This window comes from Microcaecilia unicolor, chromosome 11 (genome assembly GCF_901765095.1).
Source record: "Microcaecilia unicolor chromosome 11, aMicUni1.1, whole genome shotgun sequence".
NCBI classification, from domain to species: Eukaryota; Metazoa; Chordata; class Amphibia; order Gymnophiona; family Siphonopidae; genus Microcaecilia; species Microcaecilia unicolor.
This window is the reverse complement of record NC_044041.1, coordinates 115,504,152-115,522,875: the sequence shown is the minus strand read 5'-3', so window position 1 is coordinate 115,522,875 and position 18,724 is coordinate 115,504,152. Positions and strand designations below refer to the sequence as shown.

General features: G+C 45.6%; 1 protein-coding gene across 1 annotated transcript in view; it reads right to left on the bottom strand.

Moving 5' to 3' along the window:
• The window catches only part of MACROD1 (mono-ADP ribosylhydrolase 1), a gene marked incomplete in the record, with an annotated part of 1,234,860 nt that overhangs the window by 70,122 nt on the left and 1,146,014 nt on the right, over positions 1–18,724 (bottom strand). The window contains 2 exon segments of the mRNA XM_030218128.1: positions 11,870–11,951; positions 15,489–15,562. Of these exon segments, the coding sequence (XP_030073988.1) occupies positions 11,870–11,951; positions 15,489–15,562 (156 nt within the window).

The window sequence follows — 18,724 nt, the reverse complement described above, 5'->3', positions numbered from 1 at the left end:
ATTAATTTTTTACTTTTCTCCTTTCTTCTTCATTTCTTGCTCTATATCCATTTCCAGCAATTTCTCCTCTCTCCCTGGGTCCTGCCCTCCCATCCATGTCCATTCTTGTCCCTCTCTGCCCTTCCCTCCTCCATCCATAGCCAGCAATCCTCCTCTCTCCCCTCCATTTCCAGCAATTTGTCCTCTCCCTGGGCCCCCATGTCCATCCTTGTCCCTCTCTGCCCTTCCCTCCTCCATCCATAGCCAGCAATCCTCTCTCCCCTCCCCTTCCAGCAATTTGTCCTCTCCCTGGGCCCTGCCCTCCCATCGATGCCTCTCTGCCCTCCCATCCATGCCTCTCTGCCCTTCCCTCCGCGCCCTGGGGCCTTTAAATCTTTTACTTCTGGTCGCAGCAGCGTCAGTGAAAGCGGAGCGCTGCCGACATCTCCCTTCCCTTTGCGCTCTTGGGTTCCCTCAGTGTCCGCCTTCTTCTGACGTCAGAAGAAGGCGGGACACTGAGGGAACCAACGAGTGCAAGGGAAGGGAGACGTCGGCAGCAGTGGCGTAGCTAGGGTAGTTGACACCCGGGCCGGTCATTTTTTTAACACCCCCCCCCCCCCCCAAATCCAGTACTAGGCATACCGAGAATACAAAACAACGACCTATAGAGCAATTTTACCATACCATAAGCAGTCGTTTCTATGAGTCACACAAGGAAAAGGAAAGCATCTTAAGCACTACAGTGAGCACTAGAACATCAATTCACCTATTGTAAAACGAAACCAGACAGAATAGTACAGATCGTCGATCCTGCACAGTCAATGCCAACTGAAAGCCATGTCTTTTTCACAAACACAGATACACCCTAATCCACTATAGAATAAGTAATCATAAACTTTCTATTTAGACAAAAATTAAACTGAACCCCCAATGCCAGACTCTGCATACAATGCAACGCCACAGAAACAGAAAATGTCTCCTAGTACTGTGCAAAATATAAAGACAGCAGATGTAAATTTGAAAAAACTAACAAATACCAATCACCACTTTACAATTAACAAATAGAAATAAAACAAATACAGAAAATAAAATAATACCATTTTATTGGACTAATACATTTAACTTCCAGAGGCCAAAATCTCCTTCCTCAGGTCAATACAGTATAGTGCTGTTACAGTATCCTATCCTGATCTGAGGAAGGGGGTTTTGTTCTCTGAAAGTTAAGTCAAAATGTATTAAAATTAGTCCAATAAAAAGATTACCTTATTTACATGTTCTATTTATAAACATTTATTAACACAGCTAAAATACTATATCCTAAAGCAAAAAAATAAAAATATATATTTACAGTTTGTTGTCTTGGTTTCTGCTTTCCTCATCTTCTTTTCACCGTCTTCCTTCCATCCAGCATCTGTCTTCGCTCTCTCTCTGCCATCCAGTGTCTGCCCTCTCTAATGTGCCTTCCATCCACATCTGCCCTCTATTTCTGCCCCTTCCATCCACCATCTGCCCCAGTCTGCCATCTCTCTCTCCCCCTTCCATCCACCATCTGCCCTCTCTCTCTCCTTTCCCTCCAGCATTTGCCCTCTATCTCTGCCCCTTCCATCCGCTGTCTGCTCTTTCACTCCCTTCTATCCACTGTCTGCCCTTTCTCTCTGCTCCTTCGATTCACCATTTGCCCTCTCTCTTTCCCCCTCCCATCCATTCAGGGTCTGCCCTCCCTCTCATTCCCCATTCCATCCAGGATCTATCCCCCCTCTCTCAATGCCCCCTCTTTTCGGCTCCCAGTTCCCACCTGCGGCTGCCCCTAGTTCCAGATCCATTGATTCTCCCATCCACCTCTGCCCCAGGCATGACCCCATTCTCCCTCCTGCTCACTTTTCAGACCCCAGTTCCAGATCCATGCCCCTTCTCCCATCTGTCTCCCACCCAGTCCCTTCTGCTATCCATGTGCCCCCCCACCCTCACCCTCACCCCATCTGTCTCCCACCCAGTCCCTTCTGCCCATCCGAGTCCCCCTCACCCCATCTGGCTCCCACCCAGTCCCTTCTGCTATCCAAGTGCCCCCCCCCCTCACCCTGTCTCCCACCCAGTCCCTTCTGCCCATCCGAGTCCCCCTCACCTCATCTGTCTCCCACCCAGTCCCTTCTGCTATCCAAATGCCCCCCACCCTCACCCCATCTGTCTCCCACCCAGTCCCTTCTGCCCATCCGAGTCCCCCTCACCCCATCTGGCTCCCACCCAGTCCCTTCTGCTATCCAAGTGCCCCCCACCCTCACCCTGTCTCCCACCCAGTCCCTTCTGCCCATCCGAGTCCCCCTCACCTCATCTGTCTCCCACCCAGTCCCTTCTGCTATCCAAATGCCCCCCACCCTCACCCCATCTGTCTCCAACCCAGTCCCTTCTGCCCATCCGAGTCCCCCTCACCCCATCTGTCTCCCACCCAGTCCCTTCTGCTATCCAAGTGCCCCCCACCCTCACCCCATCTGTCTCCCACCCAGTCCCTTCTGCCCATCCGAGTCCCCCTCACCCCATCTGGCTCCCATCCCGTCCCTTCTGCTATCCAAGTGCCCCTCACTCTCACCCCATCTGTCTCCCACCCAGTCCCTTCTGCCCATCCGAGTCCCCCTCACCCCATCTGGCTCCCACCTAGTCCCTTCTGCTATCCAAGTGCCCCCCACCCTCACCCCATCTGTCTCCCACCCAGTCCCTTCTGCCCATCCGAGTCCCCCTCACCCCATCTGGCTCCCACCCCGTCCCTTCTGCTATCCAAGTGCCCCTCACTCTCACCCCATCTGTCTCCCACCCAGTCCCTTCTGCCCATCCGAGTCCCCCTCACCCCATCTGTCTCCAACCCAGTCCCTTCTGCTATCCAAGTGCCCCCCACCCTCACCCCATCTGTCTCCCACCCAGTCCCTTCTGCTATCCAAGTGCCCCCCACCCTCACCCCCATCTGTCTCCCACCCAGTCCCTTCTGCCCATCCGAGTCCCCCTCACCCCATCTGGCTCCCACCCCGTCCCTTCTGCTATCCAAGTGCCCCTCACTCTCACCCCATCTGGCTCCCACCCAGTCCCTTCTGCCCATCCGAGTCCCCCTCACCCCATCTGTCTCCCACCCAGTCCCTTCTGCTATCCAAGTGCCCCCCACCCTCACCCCATCTGTCTCCCACCCAGTCCCTTCTGCTATCCAAGTGCCCCCCACCCTCACCCCATCTGTCTCCCACCCAGTCCCTTCTGCCCATCTGAGTCCCCCTCACCCCATCTGGCTCCCACCCAGTCCCTTCTGCCCATCCGAGTCCCCCTCACCCCATCTGTCTCCCACCCAGTCCCTTCTGCTATCCGAGTCCCCCCCACCTTCACCCCATCTGTCCCCCACCCTCACCCTGCCTCGTCTTCTCCCTGCCACCCAGTCTTTAAAAATAAATTGCCGACGCGATAGGGAGCGCAGCACCTCGTGTGCAAGTAAAAGAAGCGGATCCGATCATCTCATTGGGCCTTCCTTCACTGTCCCGCCCTAGAGGAAATAGGAAGTTGCGTCAGAGGAGGGCGGGACAGTGAGGGAAGGCCCAATGAGATGATCGGATCCGCTTCTTTTACTTGCACACGAGGTGCTGCACTCGCTATTCGCGTCGGCAATTTATTTTTAAAGGGCTGCTGCGGGGGAGGGGCTGCCAGGAAGAAGAGCAGCAGGAGCGGCGGCACCCCCCTTTCTGATGACACTCGGGGCGGACCGCCCCCACCGCCCCGCCCTTGCTGGTCGGCAGCGCTTTCACTGACGCTGCTGCGACCCAGGTAAAATATTTAAAGGCCTTTGCGGCGCGGGGCGAGGGTAAGCACCGCGGCGGCGCCCTCCAGAGGTGGGCGCCCCCCTGCGGCGCTTACCTCGCTTACCGCATCGGCACGGCCCTGCTTGGTCATAAAAAAAATGGACCAAGTAAAGTTGCCCGTCAGGGACGCCCTTCTTTTTTCCATTATCAGTCGAGGACGCCCATGTGTTAGGCACGCCCCAGTCCCGCCTTTGCTACGCTTCCAACACGCCTCCGTGAACTTTGGTCATCCCCGCGATGGAAAGCAGTTGAGGACGCCCAAAATCTGCTTTCGATTATGCCGATTTGGGCGACCCTGGGAGATGGACGCCCATCTCCCGATTTATGTCGAAAGATGGGTGCCCTTCTCTTTCAAAAATAAGCCTGCAAGTCATTTAAAGTCAATAATATTGGTACAAAGGATGTGTGTAGCAACCAATTTACGATCTACATGTCTTACCAAATAAATACTACAAATAAAATCCGAAAGGGTCATTCAAAAATATATTGCTGTAACACATTGTAAGAAAAAAGAAAATTGAAATCAGGTGCAAAAATGCACTGCCATGAGAAAATGCATTATAATACTTTAATGACCTTAAAATACTGCTTTAAAACCTGGCTTTAAAATGCCATAGAACATCAACAAGAATGCTCCTAAAAATCTGCAAGACTGAATATCCTGCCTTCTGTGCTCAAATTGCAATCCTCACTCCTACCCCCCCCCCCCCAAAAAAAAAAGTGTGTAATAATACTGAACACATAATTGGATAGCAAGACACACCAAATAGTCACCAGATGATAATGGCGTTGTGTATGAAAAAACAAAGCACCACTGCGCTACCATTTAATTAACTTTCTGATGCATAAAATTAATATAGCTATTTATCAAGCTCAGCAAAAAGTAACTATTATTATTATACTTAAAAAATATTGAATGTGCTTGTAAAAATGCTGTTCAATAGGGTAAAGAAACCGCATGATAAAATATACAAAAAACATATGTGTAGTTAATTATTATTTAAAACAACCTGAACATATATAACAGAAAAAGCTCACAAAATAATCTTTAAACAGCTTACCATTGTGATTAGCAGCTCAGCAAAACAAAACAAAGTGCATTGTTCCATATCCAAAGCTTCCATCACTGACGCAGAAGGTATCTGCAAGTGGGGCTGGTGGTGAGGAGCCTTGAGCATGCCTGTCCGATCCTGCGGGCCTTGAGCATGTGCAGTTGTGCAAGGCCTCGCACTGGCACAGCTTGCAGTTACCGTAGTTCTGTGACAGTGGTAGCTTCAAGTTCAGAGGCAGCTGTAAGTCGATAAGAAGAATCGCGGTCCCTGCAAGGGGCAGGGGCTGGGATAGGGGAGGAGAGAAACTTGACTATAAGCCGAGATCCCAATTTTTGGACTTTTTTTAAAGTCCCAAAATCTCAGCTTATAGTCAAGTAAATATGGCAACAACCGGCTTGCAAAATTGTTCGAAAGTTAACAACCGGCTCTGAGTCGGCTCCGGCACACCACTGTTCCACGAGTGGTGCTGTGATCCTGGGATGCACTGCTTCACACTCACCTTGCCAGGGTGCTTCTAATGGGGGGGGGGGGGGGGGGGGGGGGAGAGAGGTGGTGATGGTGCTTAAAAATTTCTCTCCTAAGCCTCAGGACCTCTGTCTTTAGCACACTGAAATTAGGCTCCCTCCAAACAGACATGACTATCCACACTGAGGAACGTTCCTCAGTGTGCAGGAGGTATATAGGCGTGTTTTACACATGGAGAAAATGTGCTGCTGTTGTCATGGATATTTTCTTGATGTGGGGACTAGTACTGCCATTGCACGTTTTGCGTAGTGTATTTTCAATTGTCGGAAATGTTTTTCTACAAACATCTATAACGTTTGCAGTGTGCCCTCTTTTCTTTGTGTATTTATGAATATTGGAAAACGTTTATTTATTTCTTCCATTACGGACTTGTGTTTTTAAACATTTTCCGATAAATGTTTATTTCACCATTTGAATGTCATATTGAAAATGCCCCTCCACAGGCCAATTTTCTAGAAAATTCAGATGTAGAACATCAAGCACACACACAGCAGAGGAGGGGAAGAGACAGACTGGTCAAACACTTGGAAGTATTTTTCCTACCCTCTCCTTCTAAACAACATGAAGCAGTTAAGACATTTCAATGAGGAACAGAGAACTTTGCCTATCTGCTGTCGAAACATACGCATCTTTCATGAATATTCAAAACTGTAGTAGTATTCTTCTGACGCTATATTACTGATTTAAAAACTGAAACAATATACACTAAGGACCCTGTTTACTAAGCCATGCTGTAGGCATGCTAGCGTTTTTAGCATGCGATAAAAATTAGTGTGTGCTAATGCTAAAGACATCCATATATTCCAATGGGTGTCACTAGCGTTAGTGCATGCTAAAATCGCTAGCACACCTTAGTAAACAGGGCCCTAATTCTGTAACAGTGCACATAATGTTAAGCACCATTTGTGTACGTATTTTTACATAATACTTGCACTCACACATGTGAATGTACATATTTGTTTAACTGCTAGCTGTGTGCGTAGTGGTATTCTATAAGCTACGAGAGTGATGGACAGTGGGAAGTAGACCATGGACTCGAGAGACAAGGACAACAAAGTGATGCTTCTTAAAACAAGTTTATTGGTGGGAGACTTGACACCATGGGGTCTACTTTCCATTGTCCATCACTCTTGTATTATTTCCATGGGTTTTTGTGTTCCTTCACCCTGGTGGATTTGTTCTTGTCTATTCTATAAGATATGCACATAAATGCCTTAGCAAGAGGGTGCATACACTGGTGCATGGGCAGTGTCAGCATTTACATGCACAACTTATAATGTAAGTTATTACATTACATTATACTTCTGCACCACTGATACCTTCAGGTTCCTAACGGTTTACAATAATTAAAAAACAAAGACAGTCTCTTGGGAAGAAAAATACAGAGAATCTTATTCAAGAACTAATTTTAAAATCACTCCAGGACCTCGATGCTTGAACTGCAAGAAGTCTAGCAAACATTTTAAATCTCTTTACCCCCTTAATAGACGGAAGGGGGAAAAGTGAATTGTGAAATGATCTTCTATCCCTATTATTGGAAATAAATTCCATATGATCCATTATATAAAATGGGCATTCAACATTTAGGATCTTATATAGAAAACAAAAGAATTTGAATATAATCCTTGCCTCGGTGGGCAACCAATGTAATTTAACAAAATATGAAGACATTTTAACCTGCTTCTGTAGTGAAAAAATTAATCGGATTGCAGTGTTCTGGATTGTTTGCAATCGCTGGATAACTTGTCTAGGCGCACACAAACACATAAAATTACAGTAGTCCAACTTGGACAAAAGCAATGCCTGTACCAATAACCTGAACTGCTCAAATTCAAAATACTTTCTTATGCATCTTAAATTCCTCAGAAGAAAGAAAGAGCTCTTAGAGCATTGAGTTGAGAGTCAAGGGATAAAGTCTGGTCAACATAATTTATCTTTATAACAGAAGAAAGTGAATACCTAGTTTGATTCACCATTATATGGTCCACTAAAGGGTCAGGATTGTTATTAAAAAGTAAGTTATGCGCACACCTGCAGCATTTAGGCATTCTCATTTACACCTGCCACAGATCTGGCATACGTGGGTGTACCTAAATGTAGATGTGTTTCTGATGACTTATGCTAGTATTCTATAATGGCACAGATATCATTATTGAATTGGCGCTAAGCGAACGACAATCACACCTGATTGGAGGTGCCCATTTCCCCTAAGGGGGTCAACATTCAACTGTGTGGACACTGTTACTTTAAGCATTGGTGCTGGTACCTGAATTAATACATATGTAACGCCTATTTGCCTGGGCACATCTGGGTTCAGGGTCCAAGCAGACTGGAATCCCTGTGAAGGGCAGACTGTTGGACCCTTGCTTACTCGCTCACTTGGTGTGCGGTGCCTTCACCTGGGGAAAGAAGCATTATTGGGTTGGATGACCCTTTTCTCCCCCAAGAAATTCAAAATCAAGTCCAAAGCCTCTGTGGAAACAAGGCTGGCAGTTAAGTTAGGCTGTCTTGAGGAGGACAGCTGTACACTTTCGAGTCCAAAATGACCACTCTGCAGTCAGCAGCTTAAAACTCACAAAACAATTTGTTCTTTAACTGTATACCACAAGAACATTCCAACTGTATGAACTTGACACCAACTGATGCAATCTTTAACCAAGGCGTACTTCTGATATGCCCCAGAGGATTTCCGGTATTCTTCTCCCTTGGGTGTATTTATAAGGTGCTCTGAAATAGAAATATTTACACTTTGTACGTACTCCTGTCTATACCTATCCCCCATAGACAGTATCCTTAAGGCTATGAGGAGTAGCCTAGTGGTTAGTGCAGTGGACTCTTATCCTGGGGAACTGAGTTCGATTCCCACTGCAACTCCTTGTGACCCTGGGCAAGTCACTTAACCCTCCATTGCCCCTGGTACAAAATAAGTACCTGAATATATGTAAACCACTTTGAATGTAGTTGCAAAAACCTCAGAAAGGCAGTATATCAAGTCCAGACCCTCATGGTCTGACCTCCACCCAGGGTGCCCTTTGCAGCGGTTCACCCTGACTATGAGATGAGCACTCCCTGGCTCCGATCCCACACTTTTGGGCTGGGTCTCTCCACTGCCCATCCAGAGCTCTTCCTCTCAGTCATTGTTTTTCTTAAGAGCAACTCTTCTTCTATAGCCAATGGACTCACTTCTTTTAGTTCTAGGACTCTCCTTTACTCTCCAGATCAATGGCAGGGGACCGTTAGGCAACAACAGACCAATGACCAAAAAATGAACTCCCCCCCATTAAAGGGCAACTAAATCTTTTTTTTTTTTTAATAACAACTAACTCCACCTCCCCAAGGGCAGTATCTTTCTGCATTTTATTCCAAAGCTACTCCCCTTGGGCTGTGCTTCCTCACCCAGTGACCTTCCAGCCACTCCCCCCAGTGACTTTCAACAGGGACTTACTCTTAGTAATCCCCAAACTAATAAGGGATTACATATATATTCAGTGCCTCTGTCCCTATAGATATTGGCATTGCATACATCTGTGAAGAACAATTTTATAACAGCTCACCTAGGCTGGAAGGCCAAGTAAGCACCAATGTGTCTTTATACAACAGCATCATAAAAGCAGAGAAATGTGGTCATGTACATTTCTGTCAACTTGGGAGCTGGCATAAATGTATGTGGCTGAAGTACATATGTAGCATTTCATAACTTATGTGTGTATATGGTGACTTTGCCCATGCTCTGCCTAAACTCATCTCCAAACATGCCTACATATACTTTTGCATACAATTTAGTTTAGGCCTGCTGCTAGTCAGCAGCTGATTACTGTCTCTATTTGGTTAATTTCTTAGCCTGCCCTTACCCCACCCCGCCCCATCCCAAACCCAGTCCTTTCTTATATGGATTGTATGAAGCCAATCAGTCGTATGTTCAGCTCGATACTATCTGTACAAGAATTGAAAAAAGATGGATAGCAAAGTTATACGTTTGTTTATTGGCCTGCATTCAGAGATGCTAGGTCACACTCATTAGGAGTGTGTCACATTCATGTGAAAGCTTTCTCACTCTCACACTCTTTGAGTCCTATTCTCACTCATCAGAGCTTCAGTACCAGTTCACTGATTTTGTTAATTGCTTTTATGAGAGGCAAGCCTTAGAGAAGTAACCCAACTGGTCCAACCAGTAAGAATAAATCTGAGCACACCTTCCTGCTTCCCCTTGCCCTGTCCCTTTCCCCTTTTTCTGCAAGTACATGTGCTCTGAAACTGATGTACACACTTTTAACTATTGGGTGGAAGACAATTTTCAGCTCAAAACATTTACCCAAATTGTTCCCCACTTTGTCTGTATTCTTTCAGAGGCTCCAAAGAAAAGCCAATATCATTTAATGCTGCCTTGATTTATTTGCAGAGCAATACTAAACTTAAATCATTCTAGATTTATACCCTGGATGTACCGTCTGAAAAATCACACTCTTTGGCCTTCAATCTCACTCCTTGGCATGTTACATCTCACTGTTTGGGATGGTTCACCCATGGCATCTTTGGCCTTCAATCTCACTCTTTGGGATGGTTCACTCTTCGCATCTCTGTGCATTTTGATATTTAAGTACAAATAGTTTTAAATAAATATGCATCAAAATTCTCCTTTTCATGAGTCCTTTGAAACCCATGCTTTTGGTGCCAGTAAGGAAGTACTAGATTTTTGCTTCACAGATAAAATGTCAAGCAACCAAAGCTTGAAAGCCCTAGTTGACAACTTTGAGGAGATGCCACAATTTAAAGACATCATGCTGTCGCTCCATGTGGCATAAGCAGACCTAAGGATGGTCCATAATGGACATTTATAACTGCAGTGGGAACAAATCTAAAGCTGCTGGACTCAGTCAACATTAAAGAAGGCTCAGTGAGGAAGTAGCCATACAGGAATTCCTACAATTGCTCAGAAAAGTTTTACCAGAAGGCTCTGGGAAATGCTCCACATTGGCACCATAAGATGATATCACCCACATGTGTGACTGATTATCCTGCTTGTTCTCAAATAAATATTGTTATATGCAAATATACATGTGTATGCATAGGCATCGGAAAAGGGGGCACCACAGGTGCCATGGCACCCCCAAACTTTTCCTTCCCTGCCTTCCTCCCCAGTGAGCTGTATATTTTCTTACTTCACTCCCCTGGGACGATGACTCTACAAACTGCACAAGAAGCGGCATTGTGTGGCTGGCTGGTGCAGGGCCTTGAGCATTTGCACATACAGATTCTCAAGGCCTGCCGGCTTCTATCCCCTCTCTTGGAAGGACAGAGACACTGAAAAAGAGATGAGGGAGGGAAGGAAGGAGAGAGATGCTGGAAACCATGGAGGGGGGGGGGTGAGGGACGGAAAGGAAGGAGAGATGCTGAAGAAGGGGCGAGGGAGGTAGGGAAGCAGAGAAATGCTGGACACCATGGAGAAGGTTGAGAGGGAGGGAAGAAGGGAGAGAGATGCTGGGTGCCATGGGGGGGGGGGGGGGGGGGGGGACTATGGGATGGTAGGGAAGGGCTGGGGGCAGGGCTAAGTACAGGGTTGGTGCTGGGGTTGAGATTAGGGGCGGAACTTGGGCATCCCCAAACAGACATTCCACTGCCCTGAGTGTAGGTATTTGTTTTAACATATGTATGCTCTGGTCCATTTCTTTCTGAGGAGGTTCTATCTACACACACTAACAGGAGAACATGCACTTGCTACACACTTCCACATTAGTAACACAGCAGAAAGTTCAGTGCTAATGCAGACTGCTGATTAATGTTTTAGGTAGGCAGTTTATAAAATCTATTCATGAATATTCATGGTATGCAAATCAATCTCATGTATATGCATTGTGGATATCCTGAAAACCCAACTGGTTGGGTGTACCCTGAGGACTGGGTTGGGAAGCTGATCTAAAATCATCACACAGCATTATCCAAGTTAGCAGGACCAGGAAGAGATGGCTCACAAGTGCTTCCTCCTTCCAGCTACTGCTGCACACCCCTCTCCTGGCTCTCTCCACTGCATTAAAACTCATGCCCCTCTTCCTTGAGTAGACAGTGTATTTTATATTGCTTCATAACAATGGGTATTCTATTTTAGTAAATAAAAAAAAATGAAAATGTGAGAATGCCACCAAATGCACTCAGGCAGAATCAGCAAGAACATGCTTGTTACGGGTTTAGTTTTCCACCAAGTTACACAGCACCTTAAGGGTTAAACATCTTACCCCCATCATAAAGAGAGAAAGTGACTGGAATCAGGCTGTAATAGGGAGAGAAAATATGAGCTGTTGGGATAGGGGAAGGAGGAGGGCGACGAAAGTTAAAGAAGAGGGCCAGAGCTTGTCCTGGCACTAATTCATTGATGGTTTCCCCCGGGCTTCTTGCACCCTGGCTGAGGCCTGCATGCCAAAGGCAAAGACGAAAAGCAACGAAGGGGAAGAGGATCACAGTGCTGAATTATCAGAAAAATCTCAAACTTACCAGTTGGAAAATATTCCAGGAGCTTCTTCCGGTATATTTCCTCATCCTTCTCCATGAACACACAGATAATGATGCGGTCTACCTGCAATCACAAGGGAAAATACTGCACTAAGGGTAATGTTTAATGCCTTCAGCATGGACAGATGAAGAAGTATTCTTGTCTCTGCTTGGTTGTCAGAGACCTGCTTGTCAGCAGTCTATGTTGCACTCATGCTTTAGGTCTGTTGGTGAGACACAGTGATGCTCTGAAGATCTGCTCTTTGCTGTCCATACCATGCCCACATGTTTTGGATGTGACACTTCAAAGGCTCTGATGAAGATCAGCGGTCTGCGATTTGCTTATTTGTGCTTTAAGGGGACAGTTTTTAAAACTATTTAACTGGGAACAAAATCTACATACACTTTTTGCCTGTGGATTTTGAACGAGTTTTGAAAGCAAAACTCTGTATGTACATTTGCTTATAAACTTGTTGCATGTACTTTTTTACCTGCTTTGCCTGTGGGCACATTTTTCACATAGCTTTGTGAATGTAATCTTCATATGTTAATTTCTTACCATGACCTAAACATGCCCCAAAACATTTCCTGACCATGCTGCTGAAAGGCTGTAGAGCAGTGTGATCTGCAGACTGTAACTGGGTGGAGGGAAGGCAATTTTCAGGCAACTGATTAATGACAGTAAGATGGCTTATACCCATGTAAACTGCTTTCAGAATGGCTCTCTACATGTATCATTTTAAAGTCTGCTTAGAGCTCTGATGGTGATCAGCTCAGAAGCCCTCTGTTTGACTGGAATGCATGACTGTGGAAAGCTGTTAGTTAGGAAGCTTTATCCAAACACTTTATAAGCACTAATATCCTGTCATGAATACATGAAAAGTTGCATAAAGGCACAAGGATCTTAAAGTATGAGCTTGTTATACATATTTTACCACATTCTCCTAGTTGTACTGCTTGGGTAGAAGGGTGGGGAGGAAGATAAAAGATTGTCTGTTAAAATGTCAAACAAACACAAAGAGGGGTCCTCACAGGTCTCACAAAAGAGTCAAGCAACACCAACAAGGGTGAGAGTGAGGCAAGTTCCAAATGACCAAGGCAAACAGCAGTAAAAGCAACAAAAATGTATTTGCCAGAAACTAGACTCCAAGACCATACACGGGCCGTGTTTCGGCACAGAGTCTTCCTCAGGGGTTGTAGCAATTCAAAGCAAGTGAGCTTCACAGAATTGCAAATAGAAAGACATCAGTAATGCACTGGAACAATATGCACTGCAAAGCAGAACAACCTGTCGTCTGGTGTTGCTGTTAAAATGTCAAATATTATCTTTCTTCTCAAGCTGTAATAAGGACCACAGGGCAAGGAAATACTGCTTGGACTACCTCACACATAAACAGAGGATACAGAAATAGAGAAATACACACAAAAAAACACAGGGACATTGGTCAAAGTAAGGAAGAGGAAAGACACAGAATCCAGGAGGGAACGGAAGAGACACACACATAGAAATTCAGGGGAGGATGAAGGGTTGGAGGAATGGGGCAGGAGGGGAGGAGACACACAGACAGACAAAAGAATGGGAGGGAGGGAAAGGGAGAGTCACCAGTGCCTACCAAGGACTGTGTGAGTGGTGCGGCTGCCCAGGGTGCAAATATAGAGGGGCACAAAAATTGCTTCCAGCCCACCATCTCATTTCATTGGTGGTGGTAAAGCAGTTGAGGTGCTGGTGGACAAGTTGTTTAGCGTGCATCTATAGCTCAATATGGTCCCTACCAGCTACACCCACAGACATGGGGATAGGAAGGGGAGAAATAGGTACAGATACAGTGAGGGGAGAGACACCGGTACAGACACTGGGATAGACACAGAAAGAGACAGCGATAGGGGCAGAGAAACACCTAGTGGGAAGGGAGAAGGAGAGAGGAGAGACATCCACATAGATACAGATGTGGGAGCAGTGAGGGGAACACATGCCAATATGTGTGGGAAAGAAATACAGATATGAAGTAGGGTGGAGGGAGGGAGGGAGATGTAGAGGTAGATGCACAGGCACTGGGCAGGGGTGAGAAGAGAAACACACAGTCACTGGAGGGGGGGGGGGGAAGAAAGTGGAGAGACAAAGACATAGGAACAGGGGACTTGGCCAAGGAAGGAAAGACACATGGAAAACAGAGGCATACACACAAGCATTTCCCTATGTCTGCATAATACAGCAGCAGGACATGTTTATCCACTCCTACCCTAGCCGATATAATATTGAAGCACCTTTCTGACTTCACATGCAACATTCTTTAAATTAGTTCCCTTGTATTCTAACTCTGTTACTCTGTCTTTATATATTCCATCTTTGCTTACACTTCATGCTGTCTATTGAAATGTTTTATTTCATTCTGTGTTGACACTGGAATTTAGCATACTATCCAGCTTATTTTCGAAAGAGATCGCCGCCCATTTTCCGACACAAATTGGGAGATGGGTGTCGATCTCCTGAATCCGGCCAAATTGGCATAATCAAAAGCCGATTTTGGGCGGCTTCAACTGCGTTGCGGGCCCGGCGAAAGTTCAAAGGGGATGTGTTGGCATGGTAGTGAAGGCGGGGCGGGGCAGGACGGGGGGCGTGCATTGAGATGACTGGCTTCACCCGATAATGGAAAAAAGAAAGCCGGCCGTCACGAGAATTTCGTCCGCTTTATTTGGACCCTTTTTTTTCAGGTCCAAGTCCCTAAAAAGGGCCCCAACTGACCAGATGACCACTGGAGGGAACCGGGGATGACCTCCCATGACTCCCCCAGTGGTCACTAACCCCCTTCCACCCTCAAACATCAACTTAAAAAACTTTTTTTACCAGCTTATATGCCAGCCTCAAATGTCATACCCAGCTCCTTGACAGCAATATGCAGGTCCCTGGAGCAGTTTGTAGTGGGTGCAGTGCACTTCAGGCAGGAGGACCCAGGCCCATCCCCGCCTACCTGTTCCACTTGTGGTGGTAAATGGGAGCCCTCCAAAACCCCCCAAAACCCACTGTACCCACATGTAGGTGCCCCCCTTCAGCCCTTAGGGCTATGGTAATGCTGTAGAGTTGTGGCCAGTGGGTTTTGGGGGGATTTGGGAGGGCTCAGCACCCAAGGGAAGGGTGCTATGCAGCTAGAAGCTAATTGTTTTATTTTTTACATTTTTTAAAAGTGCCCCCTAGGGTGCCAGGTTGGTGTCCTGGCATGTCAGGGGGGCCAGTGCACTAGAAATGCTGGCTCCTCCCACGCCCAAATGCCTTACATTTCGCCTTTGAGATGGCCTGCTCCAGTTTCCATTATCGCTGAAAATCGGAGTCGGCAATCTCATCTAACCCCGGCGAGCAATTTGGCCGGCGCCAAACTTATATCCAAAATACGCTTGGTTCCGCCCCTTCGCGGAGCCGGCCTCGATGATGGCCAGCCATCAATTTGGCCGGCGCCGTTCGATTATGCCCCTCAATGCCATACCTTGTACTGTCATTTGAATATTTTTACTGCTCTAAATATCTATTACCTACGTTTGACTTATTCTTGTTATACACCACCTTGAGTAAATTCCTTCAAAAAGGTGGTAAATAAATCCTAATAAATAAATATACATAAATCTTTACCTTCTCCTTATTATCCTGCAGCCAGAGTCTGATGGTGCTCAAAGCCACGTCCGCAGCTGCATCAGCAGGATAACCTGAGGGATCAGAGGGGAAGACAATTTATGCACATCATGGAGTAAAAGGTTGGGACTAGGTGGGTCTCTTTACCTCACCTAGTGCACAGAGATGAGCAAGGGGGTGGCTTTAGTGAAGAGAAGAATCAGAAGAAAGCAGATATCTTACTTTTGCAGGTTATTCACACTAGACGGTGTTCAGAAAAAAGGGACCCCCAACTTTTTTACCAAATAACCCAAAAAGGTTCTACTGCAGCAGAAACGTCTGCCTAAAATGTGAGACATTTCATAGTATTTTATTTTTCAACAGGATGGAGCTCCAGCACATCGAGCTCGCAAAATAGTGGAGCTCTTAATTAATGAAACTCCAGAACTCATTCAGCCAACAGCTCAGTGGCGTCAAAGACTTGTCCCATTTTTTCTGGACACAGTGTAGAAGGTGAAAGTGATTGGTTAATCACTTTCACCTTCTACACGGTGTCCAGAAAAAAATGGGACAAGCCTTTGATGTCACTGAATCAATCCAAACAGGAAACAAAAAGTGGAGTACACAATAAGATTAGAAACCGAATATTCTTTATTGTCAGCATCAATTGTATGATCCAACACAGCTGTGTTTCAGCATAAGCATATGCCTGCATCAGGGGTCTCTTAATAGTAGATGCCAAAAAATGCTGGTCCACAATTCTAAATGCTCCTATATAGAGGGACAATATGTAAAAGGTTTCTTCACTAGTGTATGGCATGTTGAATTTGAATTGAACACTTTTACATACTGACACTCTATATAAGCAAAACACAGCTATGTCGGGTCATACAATTGATGTTGACAATAAAGAATATTCAGTTTCTATTCTTATTGTGGACTCCACTTCTTGTTTCCTGTACAGAAACAAAAGGGGCAATTTTATAATAGGGTGTCTGCATTTACATACTCCTTATGTGTGGAAGCTTAAAGAATTTTAACACTTGAACGAAGGTGCTAGCTCAGTGCCATTCTGTGATGGTGTGTGTAAGTGGCATAATTGCAAGGGGGCATACATAGGCATGTCTCCCACTTATGCACATACAGTAAGTTAATACACTTTCCCTGCCACTTTTAGGTGCCCAAAGTCTAGTTCTAAATAGGGATCACAATGCTAAGTGTATAAATCCATTGTTGCTCCTGATCAAGTGGAGTGGAGGAGTGGCCTAGTGGTTAGGGTGGTGGACTTTGGTCCTGGGGAACTGAGTTCGATTCCCAGCACAGGCAGCTCCTTGTGGCTCTGGGCAAGTCACTTAACACTCATTGCCTGCCACATTGAGCCTGCCATGAGTGGGAAAGCATGGGGTACAAATGTAAAAAAAAAAAAAAATCATTTAAAAATGGGAACTTGCACTAAGGACTAAATTCTAAATATGGCACAGAAACATTTGGCACTAAATAAAGTGCAATTCTATAAAACACACCTAAAGTTAGGTGTGGTTTACAGAATAGCACTTACACCAAGGAATCATACCTAATTTTAGGTGTGGCTGTTTGCACCAATTAAATATGGTGTAAATGCCATGTGTAAATTTAGGCCCAGATGCCCTTATTCTATAACTATTCACGTAACTTAAAGGAATGCCCCTGATCCGCTCAAGACCCTCCCATTTCTATGTCCCCTTTTTTGACTTGCATGTACAATTTAGGTGCATACATTTTAATTAATTCTAATTAGTGCCAATAATTGCTTGCTAACAAGCCAATGATTGGCGCTAATTAGCTTGTTCAATTAAATTGCGTGCACACAAATTCTAGCGCTTTTTATAGACGTCAGGGGTGAGTGTGGTCATTGTCAGTGGTATCAGATTATAATAGACAGACCAAATTGGGTGGATTCTCAGACTGAATATCATCTTGTGTATCATCACATGCCGTTTATACATTATGTTCTTGTGACCTTGGCCCTGTCCAGTACACCTACATTTGAATAAACATAAATCAAGAATCTTGACAGGAATATTCAGGTATCCTTGGTATGACATTGGCAAGAGAGAAAAACATGGTCTATCAGATATATGATGGAGAATTATTGACCAAATTAAGGTTGAATGGGAGGGTGGTAATATAGAAAAATGTTTATATTATCTAGAGTGACATTGCTTTTATGTGATCTCTAATGGCCTTAATTTAGAACTAGACTGGACAACATTGATCTAGCCTGCTTCTATGATTGGCACTTGCTGTTCATGTGACTAACTTTGAAATAATGAAAAGGCACTCTTGCCATTGTGAATAAGCCATAGAGGAAGTGACCATGATGAGAACAACTGGTATATTGGAAGAAGTCTAGCATGTCTCTTTATCTTATTTTTTTAAAGACTTTTGTGATTCTAATGGTGTATTTTGTTTTATCTATAGGAGACTGTAACCTTTGATGCAGCTTGGGGTGAAACATGGATTCATGTCGGATGTTTTTAAAGTTTTTTGCAGGAATTATATATATATATATATATATATAGCGAATGCTACATACCTGTAGAAGGTATTCTCCGAGGACAGCAGGCTGATTGTTCTCACTGATGGGTGACGTCTACAGCAGCCCCCTCCAATCGGAAACTTCACTAGCAAAGGCCTTTGCTAGTCCTCGCACGCCGATGCGCACCACGCATGCGCGACCGTCTTACCGCCCGAACCGGCTCGTGTTCGTCAGTCCCGTATGTAGCAAGACAAAGACAAGGGAAGACACAACTCCAAAGGGGAGGCGGGCGGGTTTGTGAGAACAATCAGCTTGCTGTCCTCGGAGAATACCTTCTACAGGTATGTAGCATTTGCTTTCTCCGAGGACAAGCAGGCTGCTTGTTCTCACTGATGTGGTATCCCTAGCCCCCAGGCTCACTCAAAACAACAAACATGGTCAATTGGGCCTCGCAACGGCGAGGACATAACTGAGATTGACCTAACAACTTATCCAACTAACTGAGAGTGTAGCCTGGAACAGAATAAACATGGGCCTAAGGGGATGGAGTTGGATTCTAAACCCCGAACAGATTCTGAAGCACTGACTGCCCGAACCGACTGTCGCGTCGGGTATCTTGCTGCAGGCAGTAATGAGATGAGAATGTGTGGACAGATGACCACGTCGCAGCTTTGCAGATCTCTTCAATAGTGGCTGACTTCAAGTGGGCCACTGATGCTGCCATGGCTCTAACATTGTG